This window comes from Rhinoderma darwinii, chromosome 1, assembly GCF_050947455.1.
Source record: "Rhinoderma darwinii isolate aRhiDar2 chromosome 1, aRhiDar2.hap1, whole genome shotgun sequence".
NCBI classification, from domain to species: domain Eukaryota; kingdom Metazoa; phylum Chordata; class Amphibia; order Anura; family Rhinodermatidae; genus Rhinoderma; species Rhinoderma darwinii.
Window position 1 is genome coordinate 478,391,059 of NC_134687.1, and position 18,044 is coordinate 478,409,102.

The 18,044-nt window shown below is 47.8% G+C and overlaps 1 protein-coding gene across 1 annotated transcript; it reads right to left on the bottom strand.

The window, feature by feature from the left end:
• Positions 1–332: 332 nt before the first annotated feature.
• On the bottom strand, positions 333–2,877 carry LOC142654004 (uncharacterized). The gene is given in 2 exon segments (XM_075828890.1): positions 333–1,442; positions 1,444–2,877. Coding segments are annotated over 2 exon segments (2,544 nt in total).
• Positions 2,878–18,044: the final 15,167 nt, after the last annotated feature.

Sequence of the window (18,044 nt, forward strand, 5' to 3'; positions counted from 1 at the left end):
GGGGGCCCCGTACTCATCTTCCATACAGGAGCTCAAAGGGGGAGAACCCCATTGAGGCCTGCGGTACCTCTCGGTAAGCAAACAACAGGTGGGGGAGATACCGCTCCCAGTCGCGCCCCTGGGACTCGACCAACATCTTGAGCATTTGTTTGAGGGTCCCATTAAATCGTTCACACAGACCATTAGTCTGTGGGTGATAGGGACTGGCTACAAGGTGTTGCACCTGCATTCTCTTACAGAGGCACTGCATCAGGTTGGACATAAACTGGGTCCCCTGATCGGTAAGCATCTCCCTGAGAAATCCTACTCGAGCAAATACACTTATCAGGGCATCAGCCACCTTGTCGGCCCGAATGGAGGATAACGCTATGGCTTCTGGGTACCGAGTAGCATAATCTACCACCGTTAAGATGAATCCCGGAACTGCTGGGTATGGCCAAAGGCCCAATGATATCCACATCGATTCTCTGGAAGGGCTCATCAATGATTGGCAAAGAGGCTAATGGGGCTTTCGGGATATGTCGCGACTTCCCCACCCTTTGGCATGTCACACAAGAACGGCAGTAGTTGGCTATGTCAGTTCCCATTTTAGGCCAATAAAAGTTATGAGCAAGCCTGGCTTTTGTCTTCTGTACCCCTAAATGTCCAGCAAAGGGGATCTCATGGGCAACCCTCATTAATTGTTCACGAAACTGGTGGGGTACTATGAGCTGTTGCTCTTTTAACCATGCCTGTTGGTGATCACAGGAAATAGTCTCCCTATACAGCCTGCCTTGATCCCAGAATATCCTCTCCTTGTCAGATTCGGCAGGTGTTTTTCCAGCAAGGTCCCTTAGCTTGTCTAAGCTGGCATCATCATGTAAAGCGGCCTGAAACTCTTGGCTCTGGGTGGCTAGGAGGGAAGTAAAAGCGACAGCCTCGCTGGGCTCCTCTGTGGCACTTTCTGGGCTGTTAGCTGGCAGACAGATATCTAAGTTATGGCTATTTTGACTGCGGGTCACGGCTGATATGTAAGTCCGCTTCTGGCTAACTAGGGTCTGGGGGTCAATCTGAGTATATACCATATTATCGGTATCAGGACATATCTCTAGAGCATCACTGGTTATATGACTATTACCGATTACCTTAGTAGCATCCCCCAATAGTATGGCATTACATGGTTCCACATGGTCACATAGCACATTAACATCATTAGACAGATCTACATGGCAGGGTTCATAAAGATCAAGAGGGGAACATATTACTTTATCATCAACATCACACATTTCAACAGAGCTTGGGGGGTCATCAGCAACATCTGAAGCAACATACTGAGATACTAACCGTCCCAGGTCAGTACCTAATAAGACATTCGTGGGAATATTTTCAGACACCCCCACTTCTTTTAACCCCCTCCCTGTACCCCAATCAAGGTACACCCGTGCCATGGGCAAAGCGGGGTGGACTCCCCCCCCCAATCCCGGTGACAGTCAGGGTTTTTCCAGGAATAATGTCCTCCATAGACACAAGTTCGGGGCGGACCAGAGTCATCTCAGCGCCGGTGTCTCTCAACCCCACAGTGACAGTATTGCCCACAGTAACCGACTGAAGATTGTCACTGGGTTTCCCCTGAATCCCACCCACACACAAAACAGCTGGAGAGGAACCAGGTGGCTTGGGCAGGGGGGCATTCTTCTTTTTCTCAGGGCAGGTAGTGCTGAGGTGGCCCAATTTGTTACACACAAAACACCTGTGGGAATCAAATGCAGGCCTGGTGGGGGGAACAGGGCCAGGACCCCCTGAGGGTCGGTTGGCAAAAGAAAATGCGTTTGTAGTTGGCTTACCCCCTTTCCAGTTGGCAATAGAAGGTTTCCGCACTGCTGGTTCCTGGTTGGCAAGATAGGCATCCGCAATGTGTGCTGCCTGGGCCGCATCCTTGGGCTCTCGGTCCAATACAAACTGTCGCACTTCCACAGGGCAAATGTGCAGCAATTGATCTTTAATAATCAGATCCTCCAGGCCCTCAAAAGTAGTGATGGAAAACCCTCGGATCCACTGCTGGAGGTTGATTCTCAGGCCATCTACCACATCCAAGTAGCTGTCATTAGGTCCACGTTGTAAAGTCCGGAATCTTTTGCGATACACCTCTGGGGTGAGGTTATATTTCTGGATCAAAGCTTGTTTGATGGCATCATAATCCCCATCCTGGTCTAGGGGAAGAGCTGCAAACACTTCCAAGGCTTTGCCTTTTAACCCTGGGGTTAGGTACCTGGCCCATTGCTCACTGGGTAACTGGTACTGTCTGCAAGCCTTTTCATATCCTCTTAGGAAAGTGTCCAGGGCCCCATCCTTTTCCATAACAGGAAAGTGCTCCAGACGGGGTTTAAAGGTGGTTATTGTATCCCTGGACTCTCTGTTCTGTGGTGTAGAAGTGTGCAATTGGAGTCGTGCTAACTCCAGCTGGTACTCTCGCTCCGCCTGGCGCTCTGCCGCCTCCCGCTCCGCCTGGCACTCTGCCTGGCGCTCCTCTCGCTCTGCCTGGGGCTCGGCAAACTCTCGCTCTGCTTGGCGTTCTTGTAAAATAAGCTGCATACGCATTTGGGGGTCACACTCACTCATCTGTTGAAGAATTAGTGGCAAACAAGAGTCCATTCCACTCCGAGAACTGCTGCTGCTGGTACCCTCTGGGTCTGCCAGTTCCGGAGCCACATCCATCACTTGATCCCCATGTGCTGTATAGGTGCCTGGCTCAGGTACCACATGGTGTTGGTGCTTGGCATTATCCTCTACCAATGCACGGATCAGCATTTCTTTTGTTTTGTCAGTCCCATCCAGACCTCTCTGCTCACAAAGGCTGATCAAAACGGCTTTGTCTTGCTTCTTGTAAGTAGCTGCCATCTTAGCAGTTACTTGCCAAATAAAAATAGAAAAGAAAAACAAGAAGGGAGGGGAACTGTATGCAAGTATGTCTTAATTAATAAAAAATAAATAAGCACTGAGTTTGTCCTTGTAAACCGGTGAGCTCCTCGCAAGGATTCTGCCAGTCCTTAAGTGCAAGGGTTAATTACTTAATCCAGGCACTTAATGCTCTAATAAAAAATAAAATTATCCCACCGCTGCCACCACTCCGTCACAAACACCACTCCTGGCACACGTGACTTGGATGCTACTGTAAAGGGGAACTCCGCTTGTCCACTCTCACTAGTACACACACCTATCGCAACAGGCTAATAACAAGTTAAAGCGTGCCCCAAAACCAGTTCGCACATACACACAAAACGCTGCCACCACTTGCCGTATTAGGCCGACAAGAGCCTCCTCCTGGTAACGCACACAGGTACACACTGAATCTAAATAGCATTCAACAGATTATGCTTTTCCTCTTCGAGGTTGTGGGTAGGTTTAGAGCAGCAAGGAACAAACTTATTAATTTTAAGGTTTACTATACGAAAGTACAGTGCTTACAAAAAGGTTACAAAAATGATGTAAATAAAATGACATACATATAAGCAAAACAGTTACAAAATAAAAGGGAATAAAGCAAAGAATAACAGACCTCTTACGTATTGGATAGGTTAGAGATCCCGCTGAGGAGAACAGCTTGAATGTGGACAGAACTGCAATGTGGTCGCATCTCCTGTGGTCTGACACTGTGTATTTCTTGGTATGCCACTATAAAGGGTCCAAACAAGACCCCTCACCCCTCCTCCTGGTCAGGTGGAAGGAGGATGGCTAATTACATGCAAAACAGGGAAAGTTGTCGGACACAATTCACAACTCTTTATTTGAATCTCGTAGCGAGATAGCATGTCCGACAAGTTCCCGGGCATATTTTAACCAATATATAAACAAAAAGAACAATGATCTCTGGACTAAAGAGCTCAGTATATGTAAATATATATATATATATATATACGGTGCCAACCAGACATGGAAATGTAAGGAAAAGAAAAAACAAAAACCTGGTGAAAAAGGCACTCGGCTCAGTAAAGTCGCAATTTAATTATCAAAAGTTTATTAATATATATTTAAAATTATGCAATCTTGCACAAAAACCTACAAACAGACATCACAAACCCGGTGATAGGTGTAGGTTTTTGTGCAAGATTGCATAATTTTAAATATATATTAATAAACTTTTGATAATTAAATTGCGACTTTATTGAGCCGAGTGCCTTTTTTACCAGGTTTTTGTTTTTTCTTTTCCTTATATTTTAACCAACCCTGGCATACCAAACATGACTATGAAATATTAATAATTGTAACCAACATTCAGTTCTGGGGTTTCTCATGGCCGAGAATCCCTGCGCTTGAGACCCAAGGAGCGTCTGAGGTCCTGGATCATATACACCTAGCTGGGTTATATACAATATGAATTATGACAGGGGGGGCTTTGAAGGATTATATTTCTTTTGTCCCATACAGCCATTTCTGTAGACATGTGGGTACTGGAGTCTCTCTGTCTGGCTTCCAAAGTATTGATTATATTAGCACCCAGGTGTGATGGGAGCCCCACAGAGACAAAGTTGGTCCTTGTGTTGTCATGCAAACTAATTTGATTATGTCTCTGGAAAAGGACATCCTGATTATCCCCCACAGTCAGGGACATTTACCTGATGCATGGGTTTTAAAACATAACTCATGACACCTCTCCCTTTTATAGATGGCATGGGAGATTTATTCACAACCTGAAAATAAGGAATATTACATCCCCCAAGGACTGGTTTATCACAGTAGGCAACAACAACGCTCAGGCAAGGAGTGGAAGGGCAGAGTCCTTTTTATAGTTCAGGGAGAATGAATAGGTAACTTTTTGCATGTGTGCGCGCTGGGCCTTTAAGACCGGGGATGCTGCAGAGCAGTATGGCCCCTTGTGCTGGCATCTCCAGGGAGGGAGGCGCTGGGAAGAAGTCCGAGATCTACGGTTGCGGCCGTCGGGAGGTGAGGGAAGGCAGCGGTCCGCGACCGTGGCGGTTACAGTATCCCCCCCTTACGTCCCCTCTCCTTGGGTCCAGAGCGAGAGAGGAATTTTTTTAATGAGGGTAGGGGCATTAAGGGTCTCTTCTGGCTCCCAAGACCTCTCCTCCGGACCAAACCCTTTTCAGTCCACCAGATAGAAAGTCCTTCCTCCTACTCTCTTGTAGTCTAGAATCTCGAGGACAGCAGAAGAACCGCTGGGAGCAACTGCAGAACTAGGAGATTTACAGGCTTAAGGAGGGACACATGGAACGACTTGGGAATCCTAAGAGTAGGAGGCAGCCGAAGCATATAGGTCACAGGTTTTTTTTGTTGCAGGACTTCGAAAGAACCAAGGAATTTGGGAGTGAATTTGTGAGAAGGCATCTTGAATGTTTCTTGAGGATAGCCAGACCTGGTCTCTGGGAGAAAATTGAGGCGGAACCTTTCTTATTTCTATAGGTATGCCTTTTCATGCGATCAACTGCCTGAAGAATCGCAGACTTGGTTTGATGCCAGATGTGAAGGAAATTCCCAAATGAAGAATTAGATGCCGGTACTTGAGTCATGGCTGGCACAAGAAGAGGAACTCGTGGATGCTGACTGTACACAATGTAGAAAGGAGAAGAAGGAGTAGACTCACTTGAATAATTATTGTAAGAATTCTGCCCAAGGCAGAAGTTGTACCAAATTGTCATGTTTGGGCAGAAACAGAATGACGAAGGTAATTCTCTAACATTTGATTGGTCCTCTCCACTTGACCATTAGGGTATGTGCACACGGTAGCAGTCTTTTACGTCTGAAAAGACAGACTGTTTTCAGGAGAAAACAGCTGCCTCGTTTCAGACGTAAATGCTCCTCCTCGCATTTTGCGAGGCTTCTCTGACAGCCGTAAATTTTGAGCTGTGATTCATTGAGTTCAATGAAGAACGGCTCAAATTACATCTGAAAGAAGTGTCCTGCACTTCTTTTGACGAGGCTGTATTTTTACGCGTCGTCGTTTGACAGCTGTCAAACGACGACGCGTAAATGACAGGTTGTCTGCACAGTACGTCGGCAAACCCATTTAAATGAATGGGCAGATGTTTGCCAACGTATTGTAGCCCTATTTTCAGACGTAAAACGAGGCTTATTATGCCTCGTTTACGTCTGAAAATAGGTCGTGTGAACCCAGCCTTAGACTGTGGGTGATAGGCAGAAGAGAAGTCCAGCTTCACATCTAGCAGATTGCACATAGCTCTCCAGAATTTGGACGTGAACTGTACACCCCGATCCGAGACAATATGCAGAGGTAGTCCCTGCAGACGAAAGATGTGCAGAATGAACAGATTTGCCAGACGAGGAGCAGACGGAAGGCCAGTCAAAGGAACGAAATGTGCCATTTTAGAGAAACGGTCCACCACTACTCAGACCGTAGTACATCCAGCCGAAGGAGGAAGGTCTGTAAAAAAAGCCCATAGCGATATGTTGCCAAGGAGCATCAGGCACTGGCAGGGGTAGGAGCAGACTAGCAGGTTTGGAATGGGTAGACTTGTTTGAGGCACAGTTCATGCCTGAGGAAATATAGTCCACAACATCTATAGGCAGCGTGGGCCACCAGTAGTGACGAGATATCAAGTCCCGTGTCTTACAAACACCAGAGTGCCCAGCCAGTTTGGAATTGTGTCCCCTGAGGAGAATTCTCTTCCTGTCTGCAGGATGAACAAAAGTCTTTCCGGGGGGAATGTCTCTAATTTGCAGAGTGTTAGCGGCAATAATCCTGGAAGGATCTATAATATATTGAATTTCCTCAGAGTCATCAATTTCAAATGACTGAGACATGGCATCAGCCTTCACATTTTTGTCTGCAGGACGGAAGTGGAGCAGGAATTGGAAACAAGTGAAAAACAGCAACCATCTGGTTGGCGAGGATTTAATCGTTGTGCAGACTGTAGGTACGTGAGGTTCTTGTGATCCGTATAAATGATGATAGGATGAATAGCGCCCTCCAGCAAGTGTCTCCACTCCTCCAAGGTCAGAAGCCACAAGCCACTGTCTTACCCTTGGAGTTTCTCTGAAACAACAGTGCTCCAGCACCAACAGAAGACGCATCAACCTCTAGATAGAACTGTCGAGACGCGTCAGGATGGTGAAGATCTGAGGCTAAAGTGAAAGCGCTCTTGAGGCTGGTAAATGCTGACTCTGGAGGCCAAACCTTGGCATTCACCCCCTTCTTAGTGAGGAAGAGATTGGAGCAGTCAGAACGAGAAGTTTGTGATAAATTTTAATGAAAAAGAACAAGGCTCCGGCCGGAGAAGATTTCCGGATGAACCCTCTCTCAAGGTTCTCCTTAACATAAGCCGACATGGCCTGGGTCTCTGGCAAGGAGAGAGGATAGACCCGTCCACGAGGAGGTGAGACGTCTGGAAGCAGTTCGAGCAATCGTAGGAATGATGAGGAGAAAGAACTTCTACCTCCCTTTTACTGAAGGCGTCTGCAAAGCCGGCATAATGTGTGGGTAGTCAAGAGAGTGACTGAGGGAGTAGAGGCAGCACAAGACGACTGTGGCAGGCAGCGGTGAAGGCACTTAGATCCCCATTGGAAAACCTCTCTGGAGATCCATTCGAGAACCGGAGCATGTAGACAAAGGCAGGTCCAGCAGAATAGGGTTGATAGCTTTGGACAAGACGAAGAAAATAATCTTTTCCACGTGGAGGATTTCGACTTGTAGTCTCAGCAGTTTTGTCATTAACAGTATAGGATCGAGCAGTGGTTGCCCATTCACAGAGGTGACTGCTTGGGGGCTCTCCAGAGGAACGGTAGCCAGATGGAGACAACCTACTAAGTGCTGCTGAATAAAATTTGCAGTCGCTCCAGAGTCCAGATAAGCCGAAACGGTGTGTGATTTCTCTCCAGAGACAGGATATGGATACTGGAATGGATAGTTTGGGAGAGGTTTTAGCATTAGGCATGGTTCCACCTAGGGTTGTCTCCCCAACCAACTTTAGGCGCTGGAGTTTACTTGCTTTTGTGGACGCACAAAATGGCCTTTGTAGCCACAATACAGACACAAACCTGAAGAGCGTCTGCACTGTTTCTCCTGATCGGATAACTTAAATCTGTCCACCTGTGTTGGCTCTTCGGGTGGAACAACTGGAGAAGGCAGCAGGGGGTCTCTGGAACGTGGGTGCCAGTCTATACGGCCGTCTCCTCTCCCGGCGAACCCCCTGTGCACGCTCCTGGATCCTCATGTTGATCTGGGTCAACAAACCGTATAAGGGCATCCAGGGAGAAAGGAAGGAAGGTTGCGACCTCCAAGGTCATGCTTGATGCGCGGAGACAGTCCTTGCCAGAAAGTCGCCACCAAGGCCTCATAATTCGACGCCACATCTGCTGCCAGTGTACGGAAGGAGATGGCATACTCCCACACCGTTGATTCCCCTTGCTTTCGGGTCAGCCGGGAAGCGGCGACAGAAGATGTTTGATCCGTTTCCTCGAACACCGTGCGAAAAGTCACTAGGAATAGCAACAGAAAATTCCGGGTCCTCTCATTCCAATATGGGGTTTGCCCATGCCAGAGCTTTGCCGAGGAGAAAAATAACAAAGGCTACTTTGGTCTCATCAGAGGGGAAGAGGTGAGCAAGTAACCTAAAATTGAATAGTACACTGATTGATGAACCCTCTGCAGGTCTTGGGATCCCTGTCATAGCGAGGTAGAGGTAACAAAATTACAGGACCAGGGTAGGCAGAAGGGATATCAGGTGGTGAGGCAGCGAAAACAGCCAGAGGAGGTGCAGGAGGCTGATCCAAACGAGTTAAGATGGAGTTCATTGCCTGTAGTAGTTGATCCTGACGTGCCCGGAGGTCACGCATGTCCATTTGCATAATTTAAACAGCGGACTTGGGTTGGCCAGTGGGTTCCATGGCCTGAGCATACTGTCATGATTCTGGGGTATGTGGACCCACTAGGCCGCTCCGCCGTAGCAGAATGGCAGCTGACCAAACAACAGTAAATGAAACGTCTAAGCACAAGGGTACCAGTATGAGAGTCCAGACAGACACGAGATGTAGCAGATGCTTTAGCACAGATGACTCGTGGCACAGATGATGCTTGGCGTGGAAGCTGATGCTTGGCGTGGCAGATGACACAAACACAACTCCAACGCTAGACTTCAGCTCAGGGACAAACGCAGTTAGGCTGGGTTCACACGACCATGTTACGTCCGAAATGGACGGAACGTATTTCGGCCGCAAGTCCCGGACCGAACACAGTGCAGGGAGCCGGGCTCCTAGCATCATAGTTAAGTACGATGCTAGGAGTCCCTGCCTTGCTGCGGGACCACTGTCCCGTACTGTAATCATGTTTTCAGTACGGGACAGTAGTTCCACAGAGAGGCAGGGACTCCTAGTGTCGTACATAACTATGATGCTAGGAGCCCGGCTCCCTGCAATGTGTTTGGTCCGGGACTTGTGGCCGAAATACGTTCCGTCCATTACGGACGTAACATGGTCGTGTGAACCCAGCCTTACTGGATACAGGATACGGGAAGCAGAATACAGGAACACTGGGAGCAGGATACAACTAAGGGACCATTTGCTTAACTAAAAAAGGAAGAACGCAACAACGCTCAGGCAAGGAGAAAGAGGGTAGGACCCTTTTTATTTTACAGAGTGTGTGGAGATTGGGTAGGGAACATATTACAGGTGCGTACGCTGGCCCTTTAAGGCCAGGGGCAGGCACACGTGCGCACCTTAGAAACAACTGCAAAGCAGTGCAGCCGTGTGTGCTGGCGGCTCCTGGGGACACAGACGCACGACATGGCCAGCAAGGCCGCAGTACAGACAGAGTCCAGAGGTGCGCCTGCGCTGTTTTTCTTGATCGGACCGTTTAAGCCGATCCACCTGCAACGGAGCCTCGGGCGCAGCAGAAGAACAAGGCAAGAGAGGTTGCTGGACGTTGGACGCCAGTCTAGGAAGCCGTTTTTCCTGAAGAATCTCTCTGGATCTCTCTCTGAGCCTTATATCCACACGGGTAGCCAGTAGAATCAGATCATCCAGGACAGCTGGGAGATCTCGAGCAGCCAGTTCGTCTTTGATCTCAGACGATAGGCCATGCCAGAAGGATACTACCGAGGCCTCATTGTTCCAGGACAATTCTCCTGCCAGAGTCCGGAACTGGATGGTGTATTCGCCCATGGAGGCGTACTCCTGACACAGGTTAAGGATAGCAGTGGCTGCCGATGAGACTCGTCCAGGCTCCTCAAATACGGAACGGAACAACCGCACAAACCCATGGAAGTCTCTGGTCTCGGGTCCCTGTCGTTCCCAGATTGGATTTGCCCACGCCAGGGCCTTGCTGGCGAGTAGGGATATAATGAAGGAGATCCTGGCTCCGTCGAAGGAAATGCTCGGGCGTGCAGAGTGAAGTGGATTTAGCATTGGTTCAGGAACCCCCTGCACGAACTTGCGTCTCCATGAAACCGAGGTGGCAATGGCAGCGAGAACGGAGAGTCCGAACTGGGGCTGCCAGGAGGCGTAGCAGGAGGGTCGATCGGAGGAGCTTGACTTGGAGTGGTGACGGAAGTAACTAGCGCACCAAGATGCTGTGCCATGGAGCCTACTGCCACAATGAGTTTATCCTGTCGTGCTTGCAGATCCTGCAGGTCCGCCTGCATGTCTTGGGAGGATGACAGGCTCTTGACTTTGCCAGCGGGGTCCATGGCCTGAGCGTACTGTCACGACGAGGGGTGTGGACCCACTGGGCCGTACCGCGTAGCGGGGTAGCAGCTGGCCAACAAGGTAAAAAACAATGTCTATAGTTCTGAACGGGTACCTGAGGCAATGTAGACAGTGGCAGGATCACGACTTGACTTTCGCCGCGGGTGCAGCGGGAAGATACGACTTGACTTTCACAGCAGGTAACGATAGCACGGGATACAGGGTACAGGCAGCAGGAACGGGTAACACTGGGAACTGGAAAACACTGGGAGACCTTTAGCAAGACAAACTAGGGTATACAACAACGCTCAGGCAAGGAACCAGTGGGCAGAACCCCTTTTTATAGTCCAGCAGCCATTTGGGCTGATAATTGATCTTTGACAGCTGGACACGTACTGGCCCTTTAAGGCTGTGCACGCGCGGGGGCGCGCGCCCTTCGGGAAACAGTACGAGGACACGGAAGAGAGTGCCGGCGTCTCCCAGGAGGAAACGGACGCCGAGAAGAGAGATTGTTACGTCCATGGCCGGGATCGTCAAGGGGTGAGTTAGAACGACGACCCCCGGCCATGGACGTAACAATCTGCAAGTTAGCCCAGAATTCCTCTGGACTATAAAAAGGGCTATGTCCTTCCATTCAATGCCTGAGCATTGTTGTGTTACCCTAAGTCTGTCTTTGCAAATGGTCCCCTAGTGTTTCCCAGTTCCCAGTGTTCCGTTCCTGCTTCCAGTACCCCGTATCCCGTGCCTCTGTGCCTGAGGCTGGATTCACACGAGCGTGTGCTTTTTGCGCACGCAAAAAACGCAGCGTTTTGCCTGCGCAAAAGGCACTTAACAGCTCCGTGTGTCAGCCCTGTATGATGCGCGGCTGCGTGCTTTTCGCGCAGCCGCAATCATTATGACACACATCATTTGGATGTTTGTAAACAGAAAAGCACGTGGTGCTTTTCTGTTTTCATTCATCCTTTTCACTGCTGTTGCGCGAATCACGCTTGTCCCACGGAAGTGCTTCCGTGTGACATGCGTGGTTTTCACGCAACCATTGACTTCAATGGGTGCGTGATGCGCGAAAAACGCTGAAAGAACGGACATGTCGTGACTTTTACGCAGCGGACTCATGCTGCGTAAAAATCGCGCAACTGTCTGCACAGCCCCATAGACTAATATAGGTCCGTGCGACGCGTTCGTCTGAATAAGCCCTTAAAGTGTTGGAGTCATGTTGTGCACAGCTCCGTCTGGCCAGGCTGTGATAGGTTCTCCCACTCCTAAGCCTGCCACCCTGAGTGGTGGAAGATTGAGTCAGTCTCACAGACATAGAAGCAGGTGCAGACTGATTATCTATGGGCGTTAACCCCGAAGCTGTGCCTGGCAGATCCTTTACATTAAAGAAGGCCTTCACGTCAGCCTCAATTCTCCATAATCCTGATGTGTCTTTGCAATTTTTGTTGGAGGTGGACGCCTACTCTGTTGGTGCTGGCACACTTCTGTTCTAGAGAGGCTACAAAGGCAATACAGTGGTATGTGGCTATTATTTCAAGCTTTTTTTCTCCTGCAGAGCGCAATCCTAATATTCACGGACCAGGAATTTCTTGTCTTTTTGAATAATATGAATTCTACAATTAAGTTCACCATGTCGTACTCTTTTTCATCTATTGAATTTCTAGACACACAAATCTCTGTGGTTGGCAACAGTCTGATTTCTGATCTTTTCTCGAAAAAAACAGATAGAAATAATCTTTTACATTATAAAAGTGGCCATCCTAGGACAATTCTAAAATCATTGCCTTTTAGCCAGTTGATCAGATTCAAGAGGGTAGTCAGCCAGGAGGATAGGCTGTCCTCACGGCTTGACCAAATGTGCACAAAATTTGCCGACAGGGGATATATATGAAACATATTCTAGAGACAAACAAACGTAAGGTTGAGATGTTGGATAGACAGGTCCTACTAAATGGGAATCTAACTAAGAAAGAGAAGACACGTGTACTCTTTATTTCAACTTTCTCCATGATCAGTTCACACATTAGTGAGATTCTGAGGAAGGATTGGAGTGTATTGAGTAGGGCTTTTCCTAAAATTGTTGAGTTCCAGGAGAAACCAATGATGGCCTATAGAAGGGGCAAAACAATTAAAAATAGTGTAGTTAAAGCTGATATCTGGTCAAACCGCAAGAGACAAACCTTTTCGGCTCCTCCGAAACAGGGTTGCTACCCATGTTTAGGTTGTAACATCTGTAACAACATGATTAAAGGTAGTACCTTTAATCATCCACAAACTGGTAAAGTAATGACTATCAAGAGTTTCTTTACATGTCAGACATCATTTGCGATTTATTTACTAAGCTGTCCTTGTGGTCTTCACTATGTTGGTGAGACCACGACAGAAATAACACTTCGGATGAGGAACCATAGATCTAATATAAATACAAAGAGATGGGATCTACCAGTGTCAATACATTTTCTGGAGAATAGACATGGGATGTCACAATTAAAATTTAGAATCATAGATTCAGTACTCCCAATGAGATGTGGTGGTGATACAGAGTTGGCCCTTGAAGGGAATGTGCAGCTATAATTCTTTATTTTTTTTTTTCAGTTAAACAATTAGTATTTGAGTGATTACACATTGTTTTAATTTTTAAAATGTTTTCACATGTTTTCCATGTGCTGGTCACTGGAGGGAGCAGTTCCCAAAATTGCAGCATGGTCACTGTGGTAAAGTAACCTCATTGATTTATGCTGCAAATTTGGGGTGGACACACTCTCCTCGAGTGTTCTCACACAATCCCCCCTCCCTTCTTTTGGCTAGTGCATGGCTAGATCTTCAAACCTCCTACACTGTGTGCTGACATTTTCTGAGCGACTGGACAGTGTAGGCGGATTAAATACAGGGCTCAGCAGAGAGTATCACACGAACATACACAAACATAATACACACATCACATACACGAACATAAATTACCTGCTCCTGCCACCGCCGCCGCCTCCGCTGGTTTACGCTCCTTGCGCCTACGCTTCGTTGAACATATGGCCGGAAGCCGCGGCCGGAAGTCGTCATCTTACTGTCCGGCAGCGGCTTCCGGTCCACATGAAAATGGCGCTGGATCTCGCTCTACAAACGAGCTTCGTTTTGGTCTGTGTGGGAGCAGTGCATGCACCGTTCCCACACAGATGGCGTACGCTTCTGAGAATGGAACGGCTCCCGTTCGCATTCTCTATGGGGTTGTATGTGCTGTAATCCATCTCTGTATGTGTCATTAATCGACACATACAGAGATGAAAAAAAATGGCAGCCCCCATAGAGAAGTAAAAGTAAGAACACAGTAAAAAGTTTAAAGTCACAACGCTAATAAATACAATTTTTGTTTATATTTTATTAAAAGCAATATAATAAAAAAAAAATTCATGACACATTCCCTTTAAAAGAAAGGAGTTTGAGAGGATCAATAGATTGGAAACTGTCTCCCAAGGGATTAAATGTAGAATACCCATATGGTCCACATATTTAGTACAGTGGGGGGTAACTTGCCATGGCCGCTGGTGGACACAGTTGGTAGATCTACTCGATGGTGTAGTTCGTTCATGTATATGTAAGATTTTGGGTCTTATTTGGACCTTCTTCATGCATTTTTTTTATCCATACTGTATTATTGGTTCATAAATACTGTATATTAATTATTTTTGTTTCTTTCTGTATTTTTTTAGATACACATTTTTGTGAAGCAATTTGATGGCTGTTGGAGGGTAGCAGAGGCCCATTTCCCCTAGGTGAAAGTGTGATAAGCAAAATATATACTTATCTAATTCTTTCCTATTCCATCAATATAGAAATATTGAATGACATTATTATGTAATAAGCAATATGGTCCCTTTCCTAACTGTCTTCCATATGTATGTCATATGTCAATTTATTCTCTCTCCATTATGGTGACTGCTTATATTCGCAGTATCTCTATCTCTTGAAATTTTTGATATGGGTCTATCCTAGAAACCCCAAAGTATGATGAGATTATTTCTAGCAATTCTGATAGTGTAAGTATAATGTTGAGTTCCAGGGTATTGCATTCTGATATGAATCTATTGAGCTTTTGTATTGTATACAAATCTTTAGGTGGATACAGTTGTTAGCTTCCTTTCCATGTGATCTTTGCAGAGTATACTTGATTCTGTATTGCCCATGTATCCTTTCTATTTAGTCCATTCTCTATTTTTCAATATATTTCTATTTACACTAGCGCCACAGCCCACGCATGGAAGGAAGCTACTACTGTTCGAGTGGATCAAAGAATAGCCAAAATGGCAAAGGCTCAGCCAATGACCACCTCCAGAAAGATCAAAGAAGATCTGAAGTTACCAGTGAGTACAGCTACAATCAGAAGATGATTAACTGAAGCCAAGTTACCAGCAAGAACTCCCCGTAAAGTTAATGAAAAAAAGACATGTCCTGAATAGGTTAAAATTTGCCAAGGAACACATTGACTGGCCCAAAGAGAAATGGCGCAACATTTTGTGGACTGATGGTAGCAAAATTGTTCTTTTTGGGTCAGGTGGCCGCAGATAGTATGTCAGACAGCCACTGTATGGTTATTGTACAAGACCTCGGCCCAAGGAAGAAGTTGCACCTAGTCATCATGCTGCCTGGAGATGGAGAACTACCTACAACACTTCATGATCTGATTGATCCTCTCGACTTGACCATTGGACTGGGGATGGTAGGCTGAGGAAAAGTCCAACTTCCCATTAAGGGGTTTACAGAGGGCTCTCCAGAACCTCGAGGTGAACTGAAACCCCCGATCAGACACGATATGCCGAGGTAAGCCATGCAGGCGGAAGATGTGTTGGATGAAGAGGTTGGCCAGTCGAGAAGCAGAAGGTAGACCAGTCAGCGGAACACAGTGAGCCATTTTCCTAAATCAGTCCACCACCCAGACCGTACTGCATCCTGCAGAGGAAGGCAGAACCGTAACAAACTCCATTGCTATATGCTGCCAGGGAGCATCAAGCACAGGCAGCGTCTGGAGCAGGCCAGCAGGTTTGGAATGAGCAACCTTGTTAGCTGCGCACACCGAGCAGGACGAAACAAAGTCCATGATGTCTTTGGGCAGCGTGGGCCACCAGAAATGACGGCAATCAGGTATCGGGTCTTACGGGTACACGTGTGACCTGCCAGTCTGGAATGGTGTCCCCAGCGGAGGGTTCTCCCTCTGTCTGCCAGGCGTACAAAAGTCCTCTCCGGAGGGATGTCTCTAACTTGCAGGGGGTTGACAGAGACAATGCAAGATGGATCAATAATATTTTGTGGAGACTCAATGGTGTCGTCTGTCTCGAACGACCTGGATAATGCATCGGCCCTCACATTCTTGTCAGCCGGACGGTAGTGGAGCTCAAACTGGAACTGAGCAAAGAACAGCGACCACCTGGCCTCATGAGGGTTCAGCCGTTGGGCCGTCCGGAGATAGGTGAGATTGTTGTGGTCAGTAAATATCAGGATGGGATGAACTGCGCCCTCTAGTAGATGTCTCCACTCCTCCAAGGCCAATTTGATGGCCAGTAACTCCCGATCCCCAATCGAGTAGTTGCGTTCTGCGGTAGAGAAGAGTTTAGAGTAATAGCCACATACCACTGCCTTGCCCTTGGAACCTCTCTGGAACAGGAATGCACCAGCACCAACAGAGGAGGCGTCCACCTCCAACAAAAACGGTCAAGATATATCGGGATGATGGAGGATAGAGGCTGACGTCAAGGCACGCTTCAGGCTATTAAATGAGGATTCCGCTTCAGGAGTCCACACCTTGGCGTTCATTCCTTTTTTGGTGGGGGTAGAGATGGGAGATGTCAGTGAGGAGAAGGTTGGGATGAACTGCCTGTAGAAATTGGCAAATCCCAGGAAACGCTGTATGGACCTTAAGCCTTGAGGACGTGGCCATTCCAGGACGGCCTTTACCTTCTCAGGATCCATCTTGAGGCGTTGATCCGAGGCGATTCTCCCTTAATCGCAGAAAAACTTGAAGGACATGATTAGTCATCGGATCTGGAGAAAAAATCAAGATGTCATCAAGATAGACCACAAGCGTTACACAGGACGAAGGGCATTACCAGGTATTCATAGTGTCAGTCACAGGTGTTAAATGCCGTCTTCCATTCGTCACCCCGGCAAATCCGGATTAGGTTGTACACCCCCCGCAGCTATAGCTTAGAAAATATTTTGGCTCCTCGTATGCTATCAAGCAGTTCTGAAATCAATGGCAACGGATATCTATTTTTTACCATGATCTGGTTGAGGCCCCGGCAGTCAAAGCAGGGTCGCAGAGAACCCTCCTTTTTCTTGGCGAAGAAGAACCCAGCTCCTGCCGGGGAGGAGGACTTTCGTATGAAACCCCTCTCCAGATTCTCCTTAATATAGGCGGACATGGACGGAGTCTCTAGCAAGGAGGAAAGATATACCCTACCACGGGGAAGGGATACATCAGGAACCAGCTCGATAGGACAGTCATACGCCCAGTGTGGGGGCAGTGTCTCCGCCTCCTTCTTGCTGAAGACATCCGAGAACATAGAATAATGATAAGGCAATCCTGTCAAAGACTGAGGATGAGGAGGCGGGGCTGGATGCATCTGCCCCAGGCAGCAGTCGAGGCACTTGGGACCCCACTGGAGAACCTCTCCGGAATTCCAGTCCAGAACTGGGGCATGTAGTCGGAGCCAGGGCAGGCCCAGCAGTACAGGATTGACAGCCTTGGGTAGAACAAGAAATGAGATGAGTTCGGAATGAAGAGCGCCTACCTGGAGCCTCAGTGGTTTGGTCACAGCTACAATTGGGTCTGGAAGAGGTAGTCCATTCACCGAGGCGACGATCAACAGCCTCTCCAGAGAGGTCGCAGGCAACTGGAGGAGATCCACTAGATCCTAGTGGATAAAACGGGCTGCGGACCCAGAGTCCAAATAGGCAGAGACCCGGTGGTTCTTCTAGCTGGACATAATAGTCACGGGGATGGACAGTTTAGAAGACAGGTCTCTATCCAGCGCAGTATCGCCTAGGGTTGTCTCCCAAACCAATCCTAGGCGTTGGAGTTTTTTCTTACTTCTGAGGACACAGACGCACGACATGGTCTCCGAGGCCGCAATAAAGACAAAGTCCCGAAGTGCGTCTGCGCCGTTTCTCCTGAACGGATAATTTAAGCCGGTCTACTTGCATAGGATCCTCAGGTGGGCCACCTGGTGAGGGTAACAGGGACTGCTGGAAAGTAGGAGCCAGCCTAGGAAGTCTTCTGTCCCAACAAATCTCCTGGGATCGTTCCCGGAGCCTCATATCAACCCGGGTGGCAAGCAAAATGAGGGCATCCAGGGTGGATGGCAGATCACGAGCAGCCAGTTTGTCCTTGATCTCGTACGACAATCCCTGCCAGAATGTAGCCACCA